A 23,711-nucleotide genomic window follows, 5' to 3' on the forward strand; every position below is an offset into this window, starting at 1 on the left:
CTTATTTTTGCTATTTTCCCCCTCCCTTCCCTCATCACGATGCCTTACTGAAAACCAATTTTACTGGTAACTGATTCTTCATTTTTTTCAAATTCTCTCCCTTTTTTGCTCTTTCAACTGACACCAAACTACACACAAACTGACTCTATGAATATCATTTTTTTAATTTTTTAATTTTCTTTTTTTTAAATTTTGTTGGCTCGTGAAGTTGGATTTCAATCCACATAATCGGAAAAGAAGCGAAAAAATCAGCAAAATTTGAACAATTCTAGCCTTTTTATGGTGCTGAAAATGCGTGTCTTACACTGGTGTCTGATTGGTTTTCTCACTGCTGCGCTGCTCCCAGTCGAATCTAAATATCGATTCAGATTTCGTGAGTTTTTGGCCTGGAAAATCAGAAAATTGGGAAAAAAATCGATTTCTAACAATCTGGGACATGTGAAATTCAAGAAAAAATGGTTCTGAAAAAGGCTGAAATTCAGTCCCTAATTTCTGAAAATTTGAAATAGAAAATGTCGAAAATCGGAAAATTCTGAAAATTTCAAAATTCTGAAAACTTAAAAATTCCCAGAAATAGAGAAGTTTCAAGCCGAAACCTAGCGATTTCGAAAATCAGAATTTTCGAAAAATCTAAAAATTCCAGATTTTTAAAAAAATATCGCTGAAAATCTACAATTCTAGAAACTTATAAAAATTTTGAAATTTCCGAAAAACTGAAAAAAAATTTTGAAAAATCTAAAAATTTGAGACTCTTCGAAACCGGTCATTTCGAAACCGCGACACTTCGAAACCGGTCATTTCGAAACCGCAACACTTCGAGACCGAGACACTTCGAAGCCAGTCACTTCGAAACCGCGACACTTCGAAACAAGACATTTCGAAACCGCGACACTTCGAAACCGCGACACTTCGAGACCGCGACACTTCGAAACCGGTCATTTCAACACTATGTGACACTTCGAAACCGGTCATTTCGAAACCGCGACACTTCGAAACAAGTCATTTCCTAATCGCGACACTTCGCGACCGAGACACTTCGAAACCAGTCACTTCGAAACCGCGACACTTCGAAACCGCGACACTTCGAAACAAGACATTTCGAAACCGCGACACTTTGAAACCGCGACACTTCGAGACCGCGACACTTCGAAACCGGTCATTTCAACACTATGTGACACTTCGAAACCGGTCATTTCGAAACCGCGACACTTCGAAAACGGTCATTTCAACACTATGTGACACTTCGAAAACGGTCATTTCAACACTATGTGACACTTCAAAACCAGTCACTTCGAAACCGCGACACTTCGAAACCGCGACACTTCGAGACCGCGACACTTCGAAACCGGTCATTTCAACACTATGTGACACTTCGAAACCGCGACACTTCGAAAACGGTCATTTCAACACTATGTGACACTTCAAAACCAGTCACTTCGAAACCGCGACACTTTGAAACCGCGACACTTCGAGACCGCGACACTTCGAAACCGGTCATTTCAACACTATGTGACACTTCGAAACCGGTCATTTCGAAACCGCGACACTTCGAAAACGGTCATTTCAACACTATGTGACACTTCGAAAACGGTCATTTCAACACTATGTGACACTTCAAAACCAGTCACTTCGAAACCGCGACACTTCGAAACCGCGACACTTCGAAAAAAGTCATTTCCTAATCGCGACACTTCGAAACCAGTCATTTCGAAACCGCGACACTTTTTTCGAAATGTCGCGGTTTCGAAGTGACACGGAGCCGATTCCCAAAATTCTAAAAGTTGAGAAAAACCTGAAAAAAGTCTGAAAATCTGAAATTTTCAGACACAAATTTTCAGACACATGCATCAAAGAGGACCAGGCAATTTTGGATCGTGAGAATCTCGTCTCCCTCCGTCAAATGGCATTCATTGATGACGGAAGTTTTGGCGGTCGAAAACGTACGTTTTAGAACAGCGACATTTTAGAACTGCGACATTTTAGAACTATGACATTTTAGAACTATGACATTTTGGAACTATGACATCTTGAAACTATGACACTTTAGAACGGCGACATCTTAGAACTGCGACATTTCAGAACTGTGACTTTTCAGAACTGTGATGTTTCAGAACTATGACATTTTAAAACTGCGATATTTTAGAACTATGACGTTTTGAAACTGACACCGTTTCGCAACTTTTTTCCTCCAAAATCAAACCTATCCTAAACAAAGGGTCATCCTAGAACCGCGACGTTTCAGAACTGCGACATTTTAGAACTGCGACATCTTAGAGTTGTGACATTTTAGAACTGCGACATTTTAGAACGGCGACACTTTAGAACTGTGACATTTTGGAACTATGACATTTCAGAACGTCGGTTGTCAGAGTTTGGTATAGACATTGAGCATGGATCGCTGCTGAAAAACTTCACAAAGGAATATCCAGTGGTACGGTAGGGGGGGGGACATCTGGACAACCGGGAAACACAGACAGACAACTTTTGCAGGGCGCCGAATCAACAATCCATTTTATCAATTTCCGTGAATCGGAATATCTGATTTTGATCAATTTTTGGAGCCGGTCGTACTATTTCGTGAAGAAAGGCGAAAAAATCAATATTCGGAAGGCTGGAAAGACGCTGAAACCCAGTTTTGAGCATTTTGTACGGTGAGGGAATTTCCGAGTTTTTTGGAATTTTTGACAGTTTTGATTTTTTTTTGAATTATGAGATTTTTAAAAAGAAATTTTAGAAATTTAGAAGTTTCTTGAATTTTTGGGATTTCTTGTAGAACTGCGACATTTCAGAACGGTGGCATTTTTGAACTGCGACATTTTGGAACTGTGACATTTTGGAACTATGACATCTTGAAACTATGACACCTTGAAACTATGACACTTTAGAACTGCGACATTTTAGAACTACGACATTTCAGAACTATGACATTTCAGAACTGCGACATTTTAGAACTGCGACATTTTGGAACTGTGACATTTTGGAACTATGACATCTTGAAACTATGACACTTTAGAACTGCGACATTTTAGAACTGCGACATTTTAGAACTACGACATTTCAGAACTATGACCTTTCAGAACTGCGACATTTTAGAACTGCGACATTTTAGAACTGCGACACTTCAAACTGGGACATTTTAGAACTCCGACACTTTAGAACTGTGACATTTTAGAACTGTGACATTTTAGAACTGCGACACTTCAAAACTGTGACATTTTAGAACTGTGACATTTTAGAACTGTGACATTTTAGAACTGTGACATTTTATAACTGCGACATCTTAGATATATGATTCATAATTCCAAAAATCTGAAAATCATGGAACTTTTTTTTAAATCTGAGTTTTTCGAAAATCCCAAAATTTCAGATGTCGTAGTTCTGAAACGACATGGGTGTCATTTTAGAACTGTTACGGTTGAGAACTTTTTGTTATCGAAAAAAGGCTGAATAGATCTAAAATGTCACAGTCCTAGAACGATCTGGTTGTGAAACGTCGCAGTTCTGAAACGTCATAGTTCTAAAATGTCACAGTTCTAAAATGTCGCAGTTCTAAAACACTGAAAAATTTCAAATTTTGAAAAAAAATGTTAAAGTTCCAAAAATTCCAAAATTTCTGATTTTAAATTAAAATTCTGAGAATTCCAAAAAATCTGAAAATCGGATGAAAATGAATCTAAAGCAGTTCTGGACATTTCTCAAAAGTTTCAAAAAACTGAAAAATTCAAAAAAAAAAGTTTTTTTTCGAAACTTTCCAAAATTCGATATGTTTAATTTATATTCCAATCTAATTTATGTTTTCCAGTGTCTATTTCATTTGTGCTCCTGGAAACGCTAGAAGTGCTCTAATCCTGTTCGGCGAACAAGCCAAACTTCGAATGGTCGCTCCTCAAAGTGACGTTGGCGAGAGAAAAGAGACGCAGACGCCGAAGGCACAAAAGAAGCCAAAGAAAAGATCGCCGATTTTAGTGACCCAGAAAACTGCCGATAATTCTACAGTAACCGTCCGAAAGTGCCGAAAACGCGGTCTCCGTAAAAAGCGAGCTGTGGGGAGCCCGAAAAGACAGTTTTCGAAGAAAATTATTAGGAAAACGCCAAAGGATGAGCGGAGACTGGCGAGGAGAGCTCTGTGAGTTTTTTTGAAAGAAAATTTTTTTTTTAATTTTTAACAATTTTTTTAATTTTTTTAAATTTTTAAAAATTAAAAAAAAATTTTCTGACTTTTTTTTCGGAATTTACATATATTCCAGACTTTTCTAGATTTTAAGTTTTTTTTTTGGTTTTTAAAATTTTCAGAAGTTTCGAAAATTTCAGATTTGGTATTAATTTTTTTTTTTGAAATTTTTCAGATTTGTTTAAAATTTTGAAATTTTCGGATTTTTCGAAATTTTGGTTTTTGAAATTTTCAGTTTTGTTTGAATTTTTTCAGATTTGTTCAGAATTTCGGAAATTTCAGTTTTGTTTGAATTTTTTGATTTATCGAAATTTCCAGATTTTTCAATGTTTTTTTTCAAAACTCACAGTTCTGAAATGTCGCAGTTCCAAAATGTCACAGTTCTAAAATGTCAGAGTTCTGAAATGTCGCAGTTCTGAAATGTCGCAGTTCTGAAATGTCGCAGTTCTAAAATGTCACAGTTCTGAAAGTGTCGCAGTTCTGAAATGTCGCAGTTCTAGAATGTCGCAGTTCTGAAATGTCACAGTTCTTAAATGTCCCAATTTTGAAATGTCGCAGTTCTAGAATGTCGCAGTTCTAAAATGTCGCAGTTCTAAAAATTCCAGATTTTTCAATATTTCAGACGTTTTTGAAAATCGGAAATATCCAAAAGAAAATATCCTGAAAATCTCAAAAATCCCAAAAATTCAAAAAAAGTTTAAATTTCTAAATTTTCAACAAAAAAAAATTTAAAAAAATTTTTTTTTTAATTTTAAATTTTAATTAAAATTTTATTTTTTTAATTTTTTTTAGTTTTCAGACTAGTCTATCGAGTTCGTATCGTTTTCGTTTATGCCGGCTTTGGCCTCGCCATCATCATCAATTGTTTCGTTTTGATCGTTTTTTTCAAAATTTACAAAAAATCGAAAATCCCGCCGTCAAAAATCGATTCGGATGGAGAAGAAAACGGGAAAAATAATGAGAAACCGGCAGTTAATGGCAGTGGGACCACAGAAACAAAAACGAATTCGGAGAAGAATGAGAAATGAGCAATCTATGACATTTTTCGACTTTTTTTAAACTAAGATTTTAAACGAAAATGAAGATTTTTTTGAAATTTCCAGTTATTGAATGGTCTGGTTCTAGAACGTCACAGTTCTGAAATATCATGGGCCTAGTGTCATTTTAGAACTGTGACGGTTGAGAACTTTTTTGTCATCGAAAAATGGTTGGATGGTTCCAAAATGTCGTAGTTCTAAAACGTCTTTTTTTTCGAGAACGGCGTAGTTCTAGAATGTCACAGTTCTGAAACGTCACAATTCTAGAGCGATCTGGTTCTGATATGTCACAGTTCTAGAACGATCTGGTTGTGAAACGTCGCAGTTCGAAAAAATGTCATAGTTCTAAAATGTCGCAGTTCTAGAATGTCACAGTTCTGAAAATGTCGCAGTTCTAAAATGTCACAGTTCTGAAAATGTCGCAGTTCTAAAATGTCGTAGTTCTGAAACGTCATGGGTCTGGTGTCATTTTAGAACTGTTACGGTTGAGAACTTTTTTGTTATCAAAAAATGGCTGAATAGATCTAAAATGTCACAGTTCTAGAACGATCTGGTTGTGAAACGTCGCAGTTCTGAAACGTCACAGTTCTAAAATGTCACAGTTCTGAAAATGTCACAGTTCTAAAATGTCAAAGTTCTGAAACGTCGCAGTCCTAAAACGTCACAGCTTTGAAGTGCCGCAGTTCTGAAACGTCATGGGTTTAGTGTCTTTTTTGAAAAAATTTCCGAAATTTTCAGAATTTCGGATTTTTTGGAAATTATCGATTTTTGAAATTTTTTTTTGGTTTTCCTGGAAATTTCCAAATTTTCTGAAAAACCTTTTCAGCCAATTTTCAGTCATTATTCTTCATGGAAGAGGGGAATTACAGTATTACAGGAAAGAGCAAAAAAAAGAGACAAAATGACAGATCAAAGAATGAGGCGAAAAGAGAAGGGGGAAATCGGACGTTTCGCAACTATTAACGGGTTCGAAACGTCGTAGGACATTTCGCAACTGAAAACAGTTGCGAAATGTCCTAAGAATAATTATGAAGGAGATGCAAATAGGGAAGAGGAAATGGGTAAAAAAAAACATCAAAAAACATTAATGTCCATTTTAGAACCGCGACGTTTTAGAACCACGAGCAGTTCTAAAACGGATTTTCACAGCAACGAAACAAAAAAAAAGATATAAAATTAGGCGATAAAAAGTCAATTATTTTCTATATAATTATTAAACAAAAGAAATAATTAGTCGGCATTATTAGGCTCCGCCCCTTCCATAGGCTCCGCCCCTTCTCCCGATTGCACAGCCGTCGATTCCACCGTCTCCAGAATCGGCGCTTCAGTCTCTAGACGTGCTTTTTTCGAATCCGGATGATCTCCATTGGCTTCCACCACGTCTTCTGAGTACACTTCTCCGATGAGGTCTTCAGAATCCAGTGGACGTTTTAGAGAGGCTTCTGTAGCGGCGACGGCGACGGCGATGTCTTCAGAAAGTCGATCGATTCCGAGGAACTGAAAAACAGGACATTTCGGAACTGCGACGTTTCAGAACTGTGACATTTTAGAACTGCGACATTTCAGAACCAGGTCGTTCTAGAACTACAACGTTTCAGAACTGCGACCTTTCCGGACCGAGACATTTTAAAACTGTGGCATTCTAGAACTACGACGTTTCAGAACCAGACCGCTCTAGAACTGTCAAGCTTTTACAAAAAAAGGTTCTGAAACGACGTTTCAGAACTGAGACGTTCTAGAACCAGCACCATTCTAGAACTACGACGTTTCAGAACCAGGTCGTTTCAGAACTGCCACATTTTTGATCTATCCAACCATTTTCCGATAACAAAAAAGTTCTGAACCGTCACAGTTCCGAAATGACACTAGGCCAATGACGTTACAGAACTGTGACGTTTCGGAACTGCGAATTTTCAGAACTGCGACGTTTCGGAACTTTGCAGTTTTTTTTTCAGACAGCGCTGGTTTTTAGACCATTCTTTTTTGGATTTTCAAATACAAAAAGTTCTAAAACGTCGCAGTTCTAGAATGACTCTCTTACCTCATGGATTTGATTGAAAGCAATGAGACGATTGAAATGTTGAGCCGAAGACGTCAAATCGTGCTTCTGCTGATCGGTGAGCACATCCAGAACGTTGACTTTTGAAATCTCACACGGGTCCACGAGGATTGCTGAAAAATTGGTATGTTCAAGAAGACATTTCGCAACCGCGACATTTCGCAACTACAGTTCTGAAACGCCCCATGGAACGTGTTCAATGACGCTGAATGTCTAAAACGTTCTAGAACGTCCGAAAAGTTCTAAAACATCGCGAATAGTTCTAAAACGTCACAAACAGTTCTGAAACGTCGCGAATAGTTCTAAAACGTCCTATATAGTTATAAACGTGCAAAAAGTTCTAAAACAGTCAAAAACGTTCTAAAAGTTCTAAAACGTCCTAAGAGTTCTGAAATGTCCGAAAAGTTCTAAAATGTCCAAAACGTTCTGAAAAGTCGCGAAAAGTTCTGAAAAGACCGAAAAAGTTCTACAACGTCCGAAAAGTTCTAAAACGCCCAAGACAATTCTAAAACGTCCGGAAAGTTCTAGAGAGTTCTAGAAGTTCTAAAACGTCCCAGAAAGTTCTGAAACGTCACAAAAAGTTCTATACGTCCAAAACGTTTTGAAACGTCATACATAGTTCTAATACGTCCGAATTGTTCTAAAAATTCCAGAACGTCTCAGAAAGTTCTAAAACGTACGGAAAGGTCGAAAACGGTCAGTAAAGTTCTAAATCGTTCTAGAAAGTTCTAAAGCGTTCTAGGAAGTTCTAAGACGTCCCAGACAGTTCTAAAGCGTCCTAAGTGTTTTAAAACGTCAAAAAAGTTCTAAAACGTCCGAAAAGTTCTAAAGCGTCTCGACAAAGTTCTAAAACGCCCAAAACGTTCTGAAACGGTCAGAAAGTTCTATAACGTCGCGAAAAGTTCTAAAACGTCTCAGAAAGTTCTAAGACGTCCCAGACAGTTCTAAAGCGTCCTAAGTGTTTTAAAACGTCAAAAAGTTCTAAAACGTCCGAAAAGTTCTAAAGCGTCTCGACAAAGTTCTAAAACGCCCAAAACGTTCTGAAACGGTCAGAAAGTTCTATAACGTTCTGAAACGTCGCGAAAAGTTCTGAAGTGTCTCAGAAAGTTCTAAGACGTCCCAGACAGTTCTAAAGCGTCCTAAGAGTTCTAAAACGTTCAAAAAGTTCTAAAACGTGCGAAAAGTTCTAAAACGTCTCGAAAACAGTTCCAAAACGTACCATTAAACAAATATCCGCCAGAAAACGCCTCTAGAACCAATTTCAACGCTTCCGACTGTGTCAACGCGATGCTCGTCGAGCCAATGAGGTTGTGAACGATAAGGTCGAGTTGCTGAAAACGATAATTGGTTAATTAATTGCTTAATTAGCCCAATTATCTATTAATTACATGATCATTGAGCAAACTCCACACGGGGTGTCGAGAACGAGCGTCGCGAAGGAGACGAACGACGGCGAGGAAGCCGAGGAGCGGGCGGCACGTTTGCTGAAATTTTGAAATTTTTCAGAGTCAAAAATTTGTCTGAAAATGGAATTTTTCGTCCAAAATATAGTCGAAATGTGGTCGAAAATCCACATTTTCAGAGTAAAAATAACTGAAAAACCGAATTTTAGTCATTTCTAGGTTAGTTTGAATCGATTTGGGGTCGAAAATTGTCTGAAAATGCGATTTTTAGCTTTAAAAAACTCAAAAAGCCATATTTCTTGAGTAAGAATAGTGCTTTCACACGATTTCCAGCCAATTTTCAGCCGATTTCTTGGTCATTTTCATGAACTTTAACCATTTTTTGGTAATTTTCAGCCGATTTTCCGGACGTTTTGCTCATTTTCAGTAATATTCAGCCAATTTTTAGCAGTTTTTTCAAAATTTTCGGTCATTTCCAGCCGATTTTCCAGACATCTTGGTCATTTTCAGTCAATTGTCAGCCGATTTTAGAGATTTTTTGGCTATTGCCAGCCAATTTTCTGATTTTCTGGTCATTTTTAGCCGATTCTCGAACTTTTTTGGTCATTTTCAGCCGATTTTCAGCCATTTTCATGTATTCGTGACTATTTTTAGCGAATATTCAGACGATTTTCAGCCGATTTTCAAAATTTTTGGGCTATTTTTCGCCAATTTTCAGCCTATTTTCCAGACTTTTTGGTCATTTTCAGCCAATTTTAAGCTCCAAATCCTCACCTCCCACCATCGCTGTCTTCTAACTTGTGTGTTCAAATCGACACACGCCATTTTGTGCGCGAAATCCGATTTGGCCAATTCCTCTTTGTTGGAGAATAGTGAAGTGGCGAGGGATACACGAATTTTGATAGCTGGATTATAGTTGACACTGCCGAGAAGACGAATTGGAGACGTCGGATCGACGTCGAATGAGAATCCGGCGGGCTGAAAATCCAGAGAATTTGAGGAAATTCAAAATTTTTAGATGTTTTCCTAAAAACCGTTTAAATACGTCACAGTTCTAAAATGTCAGTTCTGAAACGTCGTAGTTCTGGAACGTCATGGGTCTAGTGTCATTTTAGAACTGTGACGGTTGAGAACTTTTTTGTCATCGAAAAATGGCTGGATAGTTCCAAAATGTCGTAGTTCTAGAATGGTCTGGTTCTAGAACGTCACAGTTTTAAAATGTTACAGTTCTGAAACGTCGCAGTTCTATAATGCTGCGGTTCTAGATTGTCATCGGTCTGGTGTCATTTTAGAACTGTGACGGTTGGGAACTTTTTTGTAAGCAAGAAATAGCTTAGCGGTTCTGAAATGTCGCAATTCTAGAGCGGTCTGGTTGTGAAACGTAGCAATTCTAGAATGGTCCGGTTCTAGAACGTCATGGATCTAGGAACTAGGGCGTTTCAGAACTTTTTTGTGAAGGCTTGACAGTTCTAGAGCGGTCTGGTTCTGAAACGTCGTAGTTCTAGAATGTCGCAGTTCTGAAACGTCGCAGTTCTAGAATGTCGCAGTTCTGAAATTACACTAAATCCACGACGTTTCGGAACTGTGACATTTCAGAACTGTGACATTTCGGAACTATGATATTTCGGAACTGTGCCATTTCAGAACAGTGACATTTCGTTTTCGATATTTTGAAATACGATTTTTAGCTTATTTTTGGGCCTTATTTCCAGGCCAATGACTTTTTTTCAGGCCAATGACTTTCAACCTATTTCCAGAAGCCTTTTCTACTAATTTTGGGTCTATTTTAAGCCTAATTCTTTGGGACCCATTTTCACGCCTCTCGGGTAGTCCTATTTTTGAGCACTCAGGCCCCAATTTCAGGTCTATTTTGGGTCCAATTTTCTAGGTCTTTGGGCTTCATTTTCAGCCTAATTTTCAGCGATTTCCAGTCCAATCAAGCACAAAATCTCACCTCGGTGACCCCTCTGACCGCCTCCAACACCTTCTTCACAACGTCTTCCGTCGGCACCGGCGTCGTCTGCATCACAAACTCCGCCACCAGCTCTTCATAGCTCAAAAACGTCTTTCTCGCCAGATTCCCAACAAACATGTTTCCCATGACAATCAGCTTTGGGTCCGTTAGGCCATCCGTCTCCATGTATCCAGCACGTTCGGAAACGGCTCGAAACATGCCAAGAAGCTCTCCAATCATTCGTTCCGTTGATTTATAGAACTCCTCGCCCATTTCCAGCGATTTTAGCTTCTCTGTGACGGTGCGTTCGTCGATTATAATCGCCTCCTGGCTAGTGCCAACTGGCGCCGAGAACAAATGAAGGCGTTCCGGGAACACTGTCGGCTGCTCTGACTGCTGCTTCTTGCTCTTCTTCTGACTCGCCGGCTTCGGATCCACCACTAGGCTCGAGTCCACCTTTGTCTTATAAGCCATCCGATGTCTTCGACCCTTGACATGAACATCCTTGGCGTTGGGATCCGAGAATTTACAATCGCAAAGTGTGCAATTGAACTGGGTTAGCTTTCCAGTGGCATCCCGTTCCTCTAGAACATAATCCAGCCCCACTGCTTGCACCTCCTCGGCTCTCATCATTTCGCGCACTCTCTCGTCCTCTACTTCGATCTCTGCAGGTGGCGTGGATTTTCCGACGGAGCTCACTGCCAGCGCGACTTCTCGCTTCTTCTCTTCGAGTTGGCCGGTGGAGTTGAGCTTGTGACCACCGACGAATTGCACTGTGTTGATGCCAACCACTCTGGAAAAATTTCATTTTCAGCCAATTTTGGCCATATTTCCGCTAATTTTCTGACGATTTTGAGTCATTTTCAGCCTGATTTCAGTCAGTTTCAGGACAAAAAATCGGTTTGGAAATCGAATTTTTGGGTTTTTGAGTCATTTTCAGCTATTTTTTTGGTCATTGTCAGCCCTTTTGGTAAATTGAGTAGTTTAAATGAATCATTTTCAACTGAGTTTGGGTCATTTTGGACCATTTCAGTGTAATTTCGAGCTATTTCTGAGTCACTGCCAGCCAATTTCGATTCATTTTCAGCCAAAATTTCCCCCGATTTTTAAGCCACTTCCAGACGATTTTCTAAGAGCAATTTCAGCCAATTTTAGTTAATTTTGAGTCATTTTCAGCAGATTTTCAGCCAATTTTGGGCCGTTCCCAGTTAATTCCGAGCCATTTTCAGCTAATTTAGGTCATTTTTCAGCTAAATTTAAGTAATTTTCATCCGATTCTGAGTCATTTTCGATCATTTCTGGGACACCTTCAACCGATTTGGGGTCATTTTCCAGCCCTATTTCAAGTTTTTTTCAACTAATTTTTAGTCACCTTCGGTAAATCCTGAGTCATTTTCAGCCAATTTTCAGTAATTTTTAACCGATTTCAGGACTATTTTCAGTTAACTTGGCTCATTTCTAGCTAATTTTTTGTCAATTTTCGCCCGACTTTTTCTGTCATTTTCAGATAATTTGGGGCTTTTTTTCATCAAATTCTGAGTCATTTTCAGCCAATTTAAAGTCATTTTCAGCCTATTTCAATCTAGAAAACCGCTCACTTCTTGCCTCCCGGCAACGAATGCTGATGCCACTTGGGTTTGGCCTTCGTCTCAATCGGTCCATCGGCTCCCGGAGCAATAATCGTCGGCACGTCTTCAGGCACATATTTGCCCAGCTTCCGATGCAAACTCGCCGTCTTCTGATGCTTTCCACCCTTCACATGTGCCATATAGGTGTCTTGTCCCGTACATGTCACATTGCACAGCTCACAACGATACGTTAGCTTGTTTTTGGCCAGACTCGACACGGGGGTACCTTTTTTCAGCGATTCCTCGCGCTTTTTGTGATTCTTGCCATCGAGATGCTCTTTGTAGGTGATGCCGCCGGCGCACGAGATTTTGCAAGTCTGGAAATGTGGGAAAAATTGGATTTTGAGCTATTTTTCAGTTATTTTGAGTCATTTAGAGCTATTTCGGGCTGATTCCTGGTCAATTTTGAGCGATTTTCAGCTATTTTGAAGTCTCTTTAAGGCAAATTTGAGTCATTTCAAGCTAATTTTAGATCATTTTTGAGCCATTTTTGGGCTATTTCAGCAAATTTGGGACATTTCCAACTAATTTTGGGTCATTTACAGTCAATTTCGAGTCGTTTTGAGCTATATTTGAGCCATTTTCAGCCAACTTTGGTTCATGTTCAGGCTATTTTAGGGTCATTTTCAGCTAATTTTGGACCATTTTTTGAGTCATTTTGAGCAATTTCTAAGCAAATTTTTCGCCTTTTTCAGCTTTTTTTCAGCCATTTTCGGGCCATTTCAGCAAATTTGGGACATTTTCAGCCATTTTCAGCGAATTTTGAGTCATTTTGAGCCATTTTTAGTACATTTTTAGCAATTTCGGGCTATTTTTGAGTCATTTTGAGTCATTTTTGATTCATTTTTAGCGATTTTTCACTTTAAGGGTTTCAATTTGAGTTATGTTGAGTTATTTTTTAGTCATTTTAAGCCATTTTTGAGCCATTTTCAGGCAAATCTGAGTGATTTAAAGCTAATTATGGGTCATTATCAACTGAATTTGGGTCATTTTCAGCCAATTTCGGGTCATTTGGGTCATTTCAGTGTGATTTCGAGCTATTTCTGAGTCTTTTCCAGCTAATTTCGGACCATTTTCAGGCAATTTCATGGTCATTTTGAGCCGTTTTTGGTACATTTTGAGCTATTTTTGATCGTTTTCAGCTAATTTTGAGACATTTAGAGCTATTTTTAAGACATTTTCAGGCAACTTTGAGTAATTTAAAGCTAATTATGGGCCGTTTCCAGCTAGTTTTGGGTCAATTTTTAGCCATTTTCAGACAGTTTAGATTCACTTTGAGCTAATTATGAGCCATTTCCAGGTAATTTCGCGCTCTTTCCAGGCAATTTTAAGTCATTTTTTAGCAATTAAAAATCGTTTTTTCAGGGTTCTGTCCTTCAGGCAATTTTGAGCCCTTTTGGAGTCATTTTCAGCTAATTTTAGGTCAGTTAGAGCTATTTTTAGGTCATTTCAAGTCAATTTCGGGTTAATTCTCGGATTTTTAAAGCGTTACCGGGGTTATTTTCAGCGAATTTAAACGCTTTCTCAAGGCTACAACTCCCCAAAATCTTCCGGCGTGATTTTCAGCTATTTTTAAAGGCTTTTTTGAGAACGCACATCACAATAATACTCCTTGTTGTCTCCACTCGACGGCTTCCCGTATCTGACTCCGCCCCCTCCCATGGCTCCGCCCCCTCGCTGTTGATGCTGCTGCCACGTGGATTTCGTTGACGACGCGGTCGTCTGTTGAGCGTAGTTGTAGACAGCCGCGTCGTAGCCATTGAAGCCGGCGGAATAGTCTGGAAATGGACTTTTAGGCCAAAAAACCCCAAATTTTCCAAATTTTACCGTTCTGCGCGGCTCCTGCCTTCTTGAAATATGCACTTGGCGCTGTGACACTGCCCTGTGATGGGAATGAGGAGAAGTTGGCGGCGGTGTAGTCTGTGGAAGGGACCTAAAACTATAATTTTCAGATTTTTTTCAGAAAATCCTCGTACCGGTGGTGGTGGAGGTGGTGGTGGAAGTGCTGCAGCTGCTGCGAATCCATAATTGGCATATGGGTTGACGCCTCTGGAAGGAAAAATGAAATTTCAAAAAAAAATTTTTTTTTTTTTTGTTTCACAGAATTTCTTTATCAAAACTCACTGATAATATGGTTGTTGTTGCTGCTGTTGATACGTATTCGCCGCGGCGGCCGAGTATTGCTGATTTCCGTAGGCGGCGCTGAAAAGCCTTATTTTTCATCGATTTTTCATGGGTAAAGCTTACCCATAAGCACCCTGATATCCTCCATACATTATTACCTGAAAATTAGAAAAAAAATTTGGTGAAAATCGATGAAAAATAAGGAAAATAGAAGGAAATTGGTGGGAAAAAATGCGAAAAAATTTTTGAGTGCGGTGGAGCGCGTTTGCACCAGTAAGAGGGAAATTCGATTTTTTTTCGCTTTTTTCGGGGAAAAAGCGAGAAAAATGTCGTTTTGAGGTGAAAAATCTTTAAAAACAGGGTTTAAAATTGAAAAAAATTGTAAAAATTAGGCTTAGAAAGCTGAAAAACATTGAAAAATCTCGAAAAACAAGAAAAATAAGAAATTCTAAGGGAAGTTATGAAATTTGTTTTTTTTTTCCTGGAGAAGAACCAATGGAGACGAAAAAAAACTTTTAGACCATATCCTTTTTTTCGAAAAATCTTGAAAAAAAATATCTGGAAAAAAATTCTGAAAAACAATTTTTTGGTCACCTGAAAAGTTGTTTTTGTCTGAAAATTTGTCTGTAACATTTTTCAATTTTCCTTAAAATTCTACAGTATACCAAACAAAACTAGCGCTTTATTTTTGTAGTTGACACCTTTTTAGCTTCTCATCCTGGGGAGATATGCCACCTAGAATTTGAAAAGTTTTAAACTCCCGCCTCTTTCCACAAGCCATATCTCGTTAGAGCGTGTTTGCACAAAAAAGTTGTCAACTACAAAAGTGAAGCTCTAGTTTTGTTCAGTACACTCTGAAATTTTCAGATCAATCTGGAATTGGTAAAGTGCTTTTGTAGGACCTCAATTTTCTAATTCACATAATTTAGGTCCCTCCGGATTTCCAAGTGTCCCGATGTCCACTATACTATTAAGAAGTGTCTTGTATTACTTTTAAATTGCAAAAAAGTGTTTCCCCTCTCCCGCTCGTTACAACAAACCCATTCATTTTCCGACTCATTTCGGTTCTACTCATTTCTTTCTCTGCGTCTCTCTTACCCTCTCACTCTCTCGCCTTCTCTCACTTTCATTGCTCATTTTTGTGTAAAAATGAGTGAGAGGACCCTTTGCTGTTATCTCTCATCACTTTAGCAATTTGATAGCAGCAGCGAATCGATTTAAATTTACTAGAACTAGTTGATAATTGATAAGGAATCTGAAATTGGAAATTTCAGCAGTTTCTAGTACCTTAACTTTTTGTAAAAACTATCTAGTTGAATTTTACATTTTGTGAAGATCCTGTGGATTTTTTGATTTTCCCAAAAAATCCAAGTTTGAAGCGTTTTAGATTCATTTTACTGCAAATTGAGCTAAAAATGGGAACCTATTTTTTTTTGAAACTACCGTATCTTGCTTAATTTTAAAGATAGACAGTTTTAATATACTGATAAAATGTGTAGAATTTTATGAAAAATATTTTTGTAGTGAACCACTTTTTGTTAACTATTTTAGTTTTTGAGATATGCGCCTTTAAAGTTCAGTAGTGAAGGGGCGAGGCACAGAGTAGTCATACCTTCTTGTTTCTCTGCGTCTAACTTTCTCGGTTTGAAAGCTAGAACATTTTGGTAAACTAACAAAATGTGTAGAATTTTATAAAAAACAATGTTGTGGTTAACAACTTTTGGCTAACTATTTTGGTTTTCGAGATATGCGCCTTTAAAATCTCATCGGGCGGGAGGACGCAGAGAAGCCCTACCCTCTCGTTTCTCTGCGTCTAACTTCTTCAGTTTTTAAGCTAGATTAATTTTGTAAGTTGAAAAATAGTGTAAAATAAAGACAATTATTTTTACAATTGACAACATTTTGCTAGCTTTTTTGGTTTTTGAGATATGTGCCTTTAAAGTTTCCTTGGGCGGGAGGACGCAGTGAAGTGAGGCGGTCTCGTTTCTCTGCGTCTAACTTCCTCGGTTTTAAAGCTAGACAACTTTTATAAACCAAAAAAATATGCTTAATTTTATAACAAATATTTTTGTAGTTAGCAATCTTCTGCTAGCTTTTCTTGTTTATGAGATATGCGCCTTTAAAGGTAAGAGGTGCGCGCGCTTTCTCGTTTCTCTGTGCTCTCTTTCTTCATTCATATCTCGCGAACCAAAAAATATATCAAAAAGCTGCAAATTAAAAAAATGTGTAAAATTCTACAAAAAATATTTCCCTAGTTAAAAACTTTCTCCTAGCTACTCTGGTTTTTGAGATTTTTGACAACCTTTTCTATTTTTTTTTGACAACCTTTTCTAGTCACCCATGTTTATTTTCCCCCCACTCGCCCCCCTTTATGCTCGGTGTGCATATGATAATTACTTCTCTTTGTGATAATAATAGGTTGCTGATAAGGAAAAGTTCTTTTTCGGTGAGAGAATGGTTATAAAATTGCCGGAAATGACAATTTTTGGAAGGAAAAAAAAATGGAAAAATCGTTTTTTGGCAATTTTGAAAAATCTAAAAGTTATTAGTTATTTTTGGACACAAAACTCCTAATTTTCCGTATTTTGACTATTTTCTCACGAATATCCTTTTGTTCTGTTTGCCTATAAAATTCCCCATTTGTCTTTTTTTCTGCAAATAGATCTTTTTTTCCCCCATTTGTTCATTTATCCCTTTTTTTGAAATTCATAGCTTTTCTATTAGTATTTTTCTCAACAAAAAAAAAAACTGTTTTTCATGAATTTTAAACATAATTCTGATGCCAAAACCATTTTTTTTTAAATTGAAAATTTGAAACCAAATTAAAGGAGGCGAGACAGCGAAAATTTCGGGGGACAGTTCGGGGGTCGAAATCGCGCCGCGCTTATGTAGACCATCGGTCGTCAGGCGCCTTCGCGCCCCCGTAGCTCAGCCGGTAGCGGCGCTGTACCCCTGAGCTGCCTGTCATGAGCTCAACCCCTCATGGGAGTTCTCTATGCAAAATATCAGGAAAACTTTTTTTTGTGGTGTCTGGCCTCCTTTAAGAAAACAGAGAAAAAAATAAAAAACTTTCTGAAATTTAAAATCTAGCTAAATCTATTTATATTTTTGGGATTTGTCTAAAATTTCAGAGTGTACTGAACAAAACTAGAGCTTCAATTTTGTAGTTGAAAACTTTTTTCTAAATTTAGGCCCTGAAGAGATATGCCACCTGGAAGTGTGTCGATCTTTTTTGACAAGAACCTTTAAGCTAAAGTCATTTTTTCAAATGATCATATCTCGGTTATTTTTTAACCAAATTTTATGAAATTTAAATTTTCAAATTTAGCTCTTTTTCAGCTTTAAAATTAATATTAAAATGCTAAATAATTTCAAATTTTCCCGGCTGAGCTACACGGTTACATGCGCCTGCTGCCTGGGCAGCAGTGCCGACAAGGTGGCGCGTTTTTTCAGACCTCGAAAAAGAGCGTAGGATTTGTGCAATTTGTCTGAAAATTGTAGAGTATATCAAACAAAACTAGAGCTTCATTTTTGTAGTTGACAGTTTTTTACAAAAATTAGGCCCTGAGGAAATATGGCACGTGGAAGAGCGGACCCCTATTGCCAGTGGGATGGATGGCTCTCAAAATCGATCGCAACTTTCTTCAAACTCAATATTTCTAGAAAATTAAAAATGCAAAATGTAGGATTTAAAAAGTTCTACAGAATGACATACATTTCGTTGTGCTGCCTATAGCATGACAGGTTTAGGACCACGGTGACCCGCGCATCTAATCCCGCCCCTTTTAGCGCACCCCATCAAATGACTCTCTGTATGTCCCGATGTCCCCTTTTGCTCTCCGGAACCTTCCATGTCCTCTCCTTCACATTCTTCTTCATCTTGTCACTTCTGTCACTTTGTATACATGTAACTCTTCCCTTTCTTTCCCTCAAGGTACCCTGTCCCATTGAGCCTCTCTCTCTCTCTCTCTCTCTCTCTCTCTCTCTCTCTCTCTCTCTCTCTCTTTTCCTTTCCACTACCAACTAACATTTTCCAACAAAAACATTCGTGAATGGCACCACACACATGGCCATTAGTAATTCATCATTTTTTCGAATGGTGCCTATTCTCTGCGTCTCTCTGGCTCTCACACTCTCTCACCTCTCTCATTTCCCTTCTTTCTCCCATTTTATCTCCTTTTTGAGCAGCACATCCCATCACTGTTTTTATGATGGCTCCGTTTTGGAATTGAAAAACTGAAGAAGGGAGAACGATGATACTTTTTTTTTTGGGAATGTTGTCTCTTTGAGTTTAAAGGCGCATATCTCCAAAACCGAAATAGTTAGCAAAAATTGTTAACTACAAAAATATTTGTCTTAAAATTTCACATATTTTATTAGTTAACTAAAATTGGTTATCTTTCCAATTAAGTGAGTTAGACTCAGAGAAACGAGACCGCCTCTCTTCTCTGCGTCTCTGCCACCCACGGAAACTTTAAAGGCGCATATCTCAAAAACCTGAATAGTTAGCAAAAAATTGTCAACTGCAAAAATATTTGTTATTAAATATCACATATTTTGTTAGTTTAAAAAAACGGTCTAGCTTTGAAATTGGGAAAGTTAGACGCAGAGAAAGAAGAGGGTATCGCTTCTCTGCATCTCTTCCACCCAAGGAAACTTGAAAGGCGCATATCTCGAAAGCCAAAATAGCTAGCTAAAAATGATAAATTACAAAAATGATTAACAATATATTTGACATGTTTTAATTTACAAAATTTGTCTATCATTGAAATTGAGTGAGATACTGTAGTTTAAAAAGTAGACACGCTTCTTCTTGCCCCTCTCTCTCTCTCTCTCTCTCTCTCTCTCTCTCTCTCTCTTTCAAAATAACGCAGCTGAAAATACGATGACGAGGAAAATGGGTTTAGTTAGCAAGTCATTAACACCCCTATTTTCCAATTCTAGAATCCAATTTCGAAATGCTCCCTTTTTTCCATGCGCCTTTAAAATGAGCGGGGCTTATTTAGCGTTAGATTTTGCACTAGAAAAAAAATGGTCAACTAACAAAATGTGTGAAATTATATAACAAACATTTTTGTAGTTGAAAACTTTTTGCTAGCTAGTTTGGTTTTTGAGCTTTGCGCCTTTAAAGTTTGGGAGAGACGCAGAGAAGCCAAACGCTCTCTTTCTCTGCGTCTAACTTTCTCAGTTTTAACGCTAGCTTGCAAAAGTAAAATGTGCGAAATTTTGTAACCAACATTTTTGTTGTTAGACATTGTTTGCTAGCGTTTTTGGTTTTCGAGATATGCGCCTTTAAAGTTAGCAGTTGAGACGCAGAGAAGCCAGACGCTCTCGATTCTCTGCGCGCGCGCTCCCTCTCTCTCATTCCCATATCTAACCACTCATATTTCTGTTTTCTGCTCATCACTTTTTTTTTGCTCCAAAAAAAGTGTCGGGCTCTTTTTAAAGCTGACAAGTGGGTCTTAGAAAAAGGGGCCACTATGTGAGACCCAAGTAGTAAAAGTGGCCAGACAAAGAAACATTTTTCCCCCGTTTTTACACATTTTTTGTTCTTTTTGACCCTCTTTTTTTTCGTTTTCTTTTTCTTTTTTATATATTACTTGTCACTGGTTGCCTAGAAACCTCTGATTTTTCTAGGCCAGCTCTCACTCGACTATCTGGACACTTGAGTTTAAAGGCGCATAACTCAAAACGTAGAAATGCTAGAAAAATTGTGTCAATTAAAAAATTATTTCAAATTAAATTTGCTACAATTTTCCAGTTGACAACTTTTTTCTAGCGCTTTTAGTTTTCAAGTTATCCGCCTTTAAAACCTACAGTGCGAGACGCAGAGAAACGAGGCATTCTCGTTTCTCTGCACCCTCTTACTTTCTTATACTCTTCCGTTAAAAACGACGTAAAAAGTCAGCTGTCCGATTTTTTAGTTTTTGCAGAAACTCTAACAATTTTTGAAACTTTATCCCTCTTTTTTGCTCTCAAAAATCTTTGCTCTTTTTTCGTCATATTTCTTTTCTTTGAAACAATGGAAAATTGGAAAATTTCAGATATTCTGAATTTCTGAATTTCTCAAATTCTCAAATTCTCGAATTCTGTAACTCTGAAGTTCTGAATTTCTGAATTTCTGAATTTCTGATTTTCCGAATTTCCGAATTTCTGAATTTCTGAATTTCTGAATTTCTGAATTTCATAGAATTTCTGAATTTCATGGAATTTAGAATTTCCAAATTTCCGAATCTTCTGACTTTCTGAATTTCTGAATTTCTGAATTTCTGAATTTCTGAATTTCTGAATTTCTGAATTTCTGAATTTCTGAATTTCTGAATTTCCGAATTTCTGAATTTCATAGAATTTTGAATTTCATGGAATTTTGAATTTCCAAATTTCCGAATTTCCAAATTTCTAAATTTCTGAATTTCTGAATTTCTGAATTTCTGAATTTCTGAATTTCTGAATTTCTGAATTTCCGAATTTCTGAATTTCATAGAATTTTGAATTTCATGGAATTTTGAATTTCCAAATTTCCGAATTTCCAAATTTCTAAATTTCTGAATTTCTGAATTTCTGAATTTCTGAATTTCTGAATTTCTGAATTTCTGAATTTCCGAATTTCTGAATTTCTGAATTTCTGAATTTCTGAATTTCTGAATTTCTGAATTTCTGAATTTCTGAATATCTGAATTTCTGAATTTCTGAATTTCTGAATTTCTGAATTTCTGAATTTCTGAATTTCTGAATTTCTGAATTTCCGAATTTCTGAATTTCTGAATTTCTGAATTTCTGAATTTCTGAATTTCTGAATTTCTTAATTTCTGAACTTCTTAATTTCTGAGGTTCTGAATTTTCGAATTTCAGAATTTTTGATATTCAGAATTTCCAAGAATTTATGAAGCACAGTACAAAAAAACTTGGTCCCGGAACTAGAGAAATCCCTGCAAAAGAAAATCACCAAAAAATCATGTGCCCTCTTTTTCTCACTAGCTCTCTCACTAGCTCCAATATCACCAACCTGTCCCTTTAAATTCCTGAGTGTTCAATTGCTTCTTTCATCACATTTGCTGCACTTTTTGACTCCTCTCTCTCTCTCTCTCTCTCTCTCTCTCTCTCTCTCTCAATAGAAATGATGAAGAAGAGAAGAAGATTGTAATTCAATTTATCCACTGGACCCCCATCCCCTTCTTCAACAACAACAAAAAGAAGACCCTTTGCTCTCTCTCTTTTCAAATTTCCCGCCCCATTTACTCTCACTTGCCCCTTTCAATCCGCTCAAATTTCCTTCATTTTGTGACACTATCTTTTTCGGGGTTCCTTATATTTGAAAATTACTAGAAATTCTCAAAAATCCCTTTAAAAAGTACTTTAGCTCTGAAAAATCGGGGTTTTCCGACCCCTAGAAATCCTAATCGAAACTTTCCAATTTTTCTGAAAATTTCAGAATATACTAAACAAAACTAGAGCTTCATTTTTGTAGTTGACAACTTTTTTTGTAAAATTCGAACCTGAAGAGATATGCCACGTGGAAGCGGCGCCCCCACCTTGACGACGGCTCGCGGGAGCCGCTCGCTTCCACGTGGCATATCTCGACAGAGCGCGTTTGCATCAAAAAGTTGTCAACTACAAAATTAAAGCTCTATAGTTGTTTAGTATACTCTGAAATTTTGAGAAGTATCGAAAACTGGTAAAGTGGTTTTGTAGACGCTTAAATCTGGTGAGCCTTTTGTCCCGATTTCCGAGTGTCCGGATGCCCGAATTTTCCATTGAATTCGTGTTTTTTCTGCCACTAAATACTTTTTTTTTCAATTCATTTTTGTCCCTTTTATTTGCTCATCTGGAGAGCCATTCCATTTTTTGGAATCTCATTTTACTTTTTTCTTTTTTTCTCTCCGTCTCTCTTCCCCTTCTTTTTTTCAGTATGCTATTTTAAAAAGGCTATAACTCAAAAACTGGAAGAGCTAAAAAAAAGTTGTCAACTACAAAAATAAAGCTCTGGATTTGTTTTATATTCCCTGAAATTTTCAAAGAAAACGGACAAGTACAAAGCTAATTTTTTGATACTCGAAAATTGACATTTTCTGGATTTTTTAGTTCCTGGTCGATAGTTCAATTTTAGTTTCATGTTTTTGGTGTCATTCGAAAAGAAATTCCTATTTTTCAATTTTCTTCTATTTCTCTTTTTTCCACTTTTCGAAAAATAAAGTGAAACTGGGAAAATCAGATTTTGGGAACGGAAATTTAGTGTGGTCCACTACTAAATTTCTTTTTTTTTTCTTCAGAAATTCAGAAATTCAGAAATTCAGAAATTCAGAAATTCAGAAATTCAGAAATTCAGAAATTCAGAAATTCAGAAATTCGGAAATTCAGAAATTCAGAAATTCAGAAATTCAGAAATTCAGAAATTCAGAAATTCCGAAATTCAGAAATTCAGAAATTCAGAAATTCAGAAATTCAGAAATTCAGAAATTCAGAAATTCAGAAATTCAGAAATTCAGAAATTCAGAAATTCAGAAATTCAGAAATTCAGAAATTCAGAAATTCAGAAATTCTAAAAAACAGAAATTCAGAAATTCAGAAATTCAGAAATTCAGAAATTCAGAAATTCAGAAATTCAGAAATTCAGAAATTCAGAAATTCAGAAATTCAGAAATTCAGAAATTCAGAAATTCAGAAATTCAGAAATTCAGAAATTCAGAAATTCAGAAATTCAGAAATTCAGAAATTCAGAAATTCAGAAATTCAGAAATTCAGAAATTCAGAAATTCAGAAATTCAGAAATTCAGAAATTCAGAAATTCAGAAATTCAGAAATTCAGAAATTCAGAAATTCAGAAATTCAGAAATTCAGAAATTCAGAAATTCAGAAATTCAGAAATTCAGAAATTCAGAAATTCAGAAATTCAGAAATTCTAAAATTCAGAAATTCAGAAATTCAGAAATTCAGAAATTCAGAAATTCAGAAATTCAGAAATTCAGAAATTCAGAAATTCAGAAATTCTAAAATTCAGAAATTCAGAAATTCAGAAATTCAGAAATTCAGAAATTCAGAAATTCAGAAATTCAGAAATTCAGAAATTCTAAAAAACAGAAATTCAGAAATTCAGAAATTCAGAAATTCAGAAATTCAGAAATTCAGAAATTCTAAAAAACAGAAATTCAGAAATTCAGAAATTCAGAAATTCAGAAATTCAGAAATTCAGAAATTCAGAAATTCTAAAAAACAGAAATTCAGAAATTCAGAAATTCAGAAATTCAGAAATTCAGAAATTCAGAAATTCAGAAATTCTAAAAAACAGAAATTCAGAAATTCAGAAATTCAGAAATTCAGAAATTCAGAAATTCGGG

General features: G+C 36.9%; 2 protein-coding genes across 2 annotated transcripts; one reads left to right on the top strand and one right to left on the bottom strand.

Moving 5' to 3' along the window:
• Positions 1–291: 291 nt before the first annotated feature.
• Positions 292–4,130, top strand: CBG18549 (the record flags this gene model as incomplete). The annotated part of the gene is made up of 5 exons (XM_002638701.2): positions 292–373; positions 1,839–1,940; positions 2,355–2,431; positions 2,491–2,651; positions 3,803–4,130. The coding sequence occupies 5 exons, from the start codon at positions 292–294 to the stop codon at positions 4,128–4,130; spliced, it is 750 nt and encodes a 249-aa protein (XP_002638747.2).
• Positions 4,131–6,438: 2,308 nt separating this feature from the next.
• On the bottom strand, positions 6,439–14,528 carry CBG18550 (the record flags this gene model as incomplete). Its single annotated transcript, XM_002638702.2, has 12 exons — positions 6,439–6,705; positions 7,250–7,380; positions 8,487–8,598; positions 8,656–8,751; positions 9,445–9,648; positions 10,625–11,417; positions 12,223–12,569; positions 13,849–14,030; positions 14,080–14,185; positions 14,229–14,301; positions 14,377–14,454; positions 14,500–14,528. 12 exons carry the CDS (start codon positions 14,526–14,528, stop codon positions 6,439–6,441), a joined length of 2,418 nt encoding a protein of 805 aa, XP_002638748.2.
• Positions 14,529–23,711: the final 9,183 nt, after the last annotated feature.

This window comes from Caenorhabditis briggsae, assembly GCF_000004555.2.
Source record: "Caenorhabditis briggsae complete genome, chrI, whole genome shotgun sequence".
Classification (NCBI taxonomy): Eukaryota; Metazoa; Nematoda; class Chromadorea; order Rhabditida; family Rhabditidae; genus Caenorhabditis; species Caenorhabditis briggsae.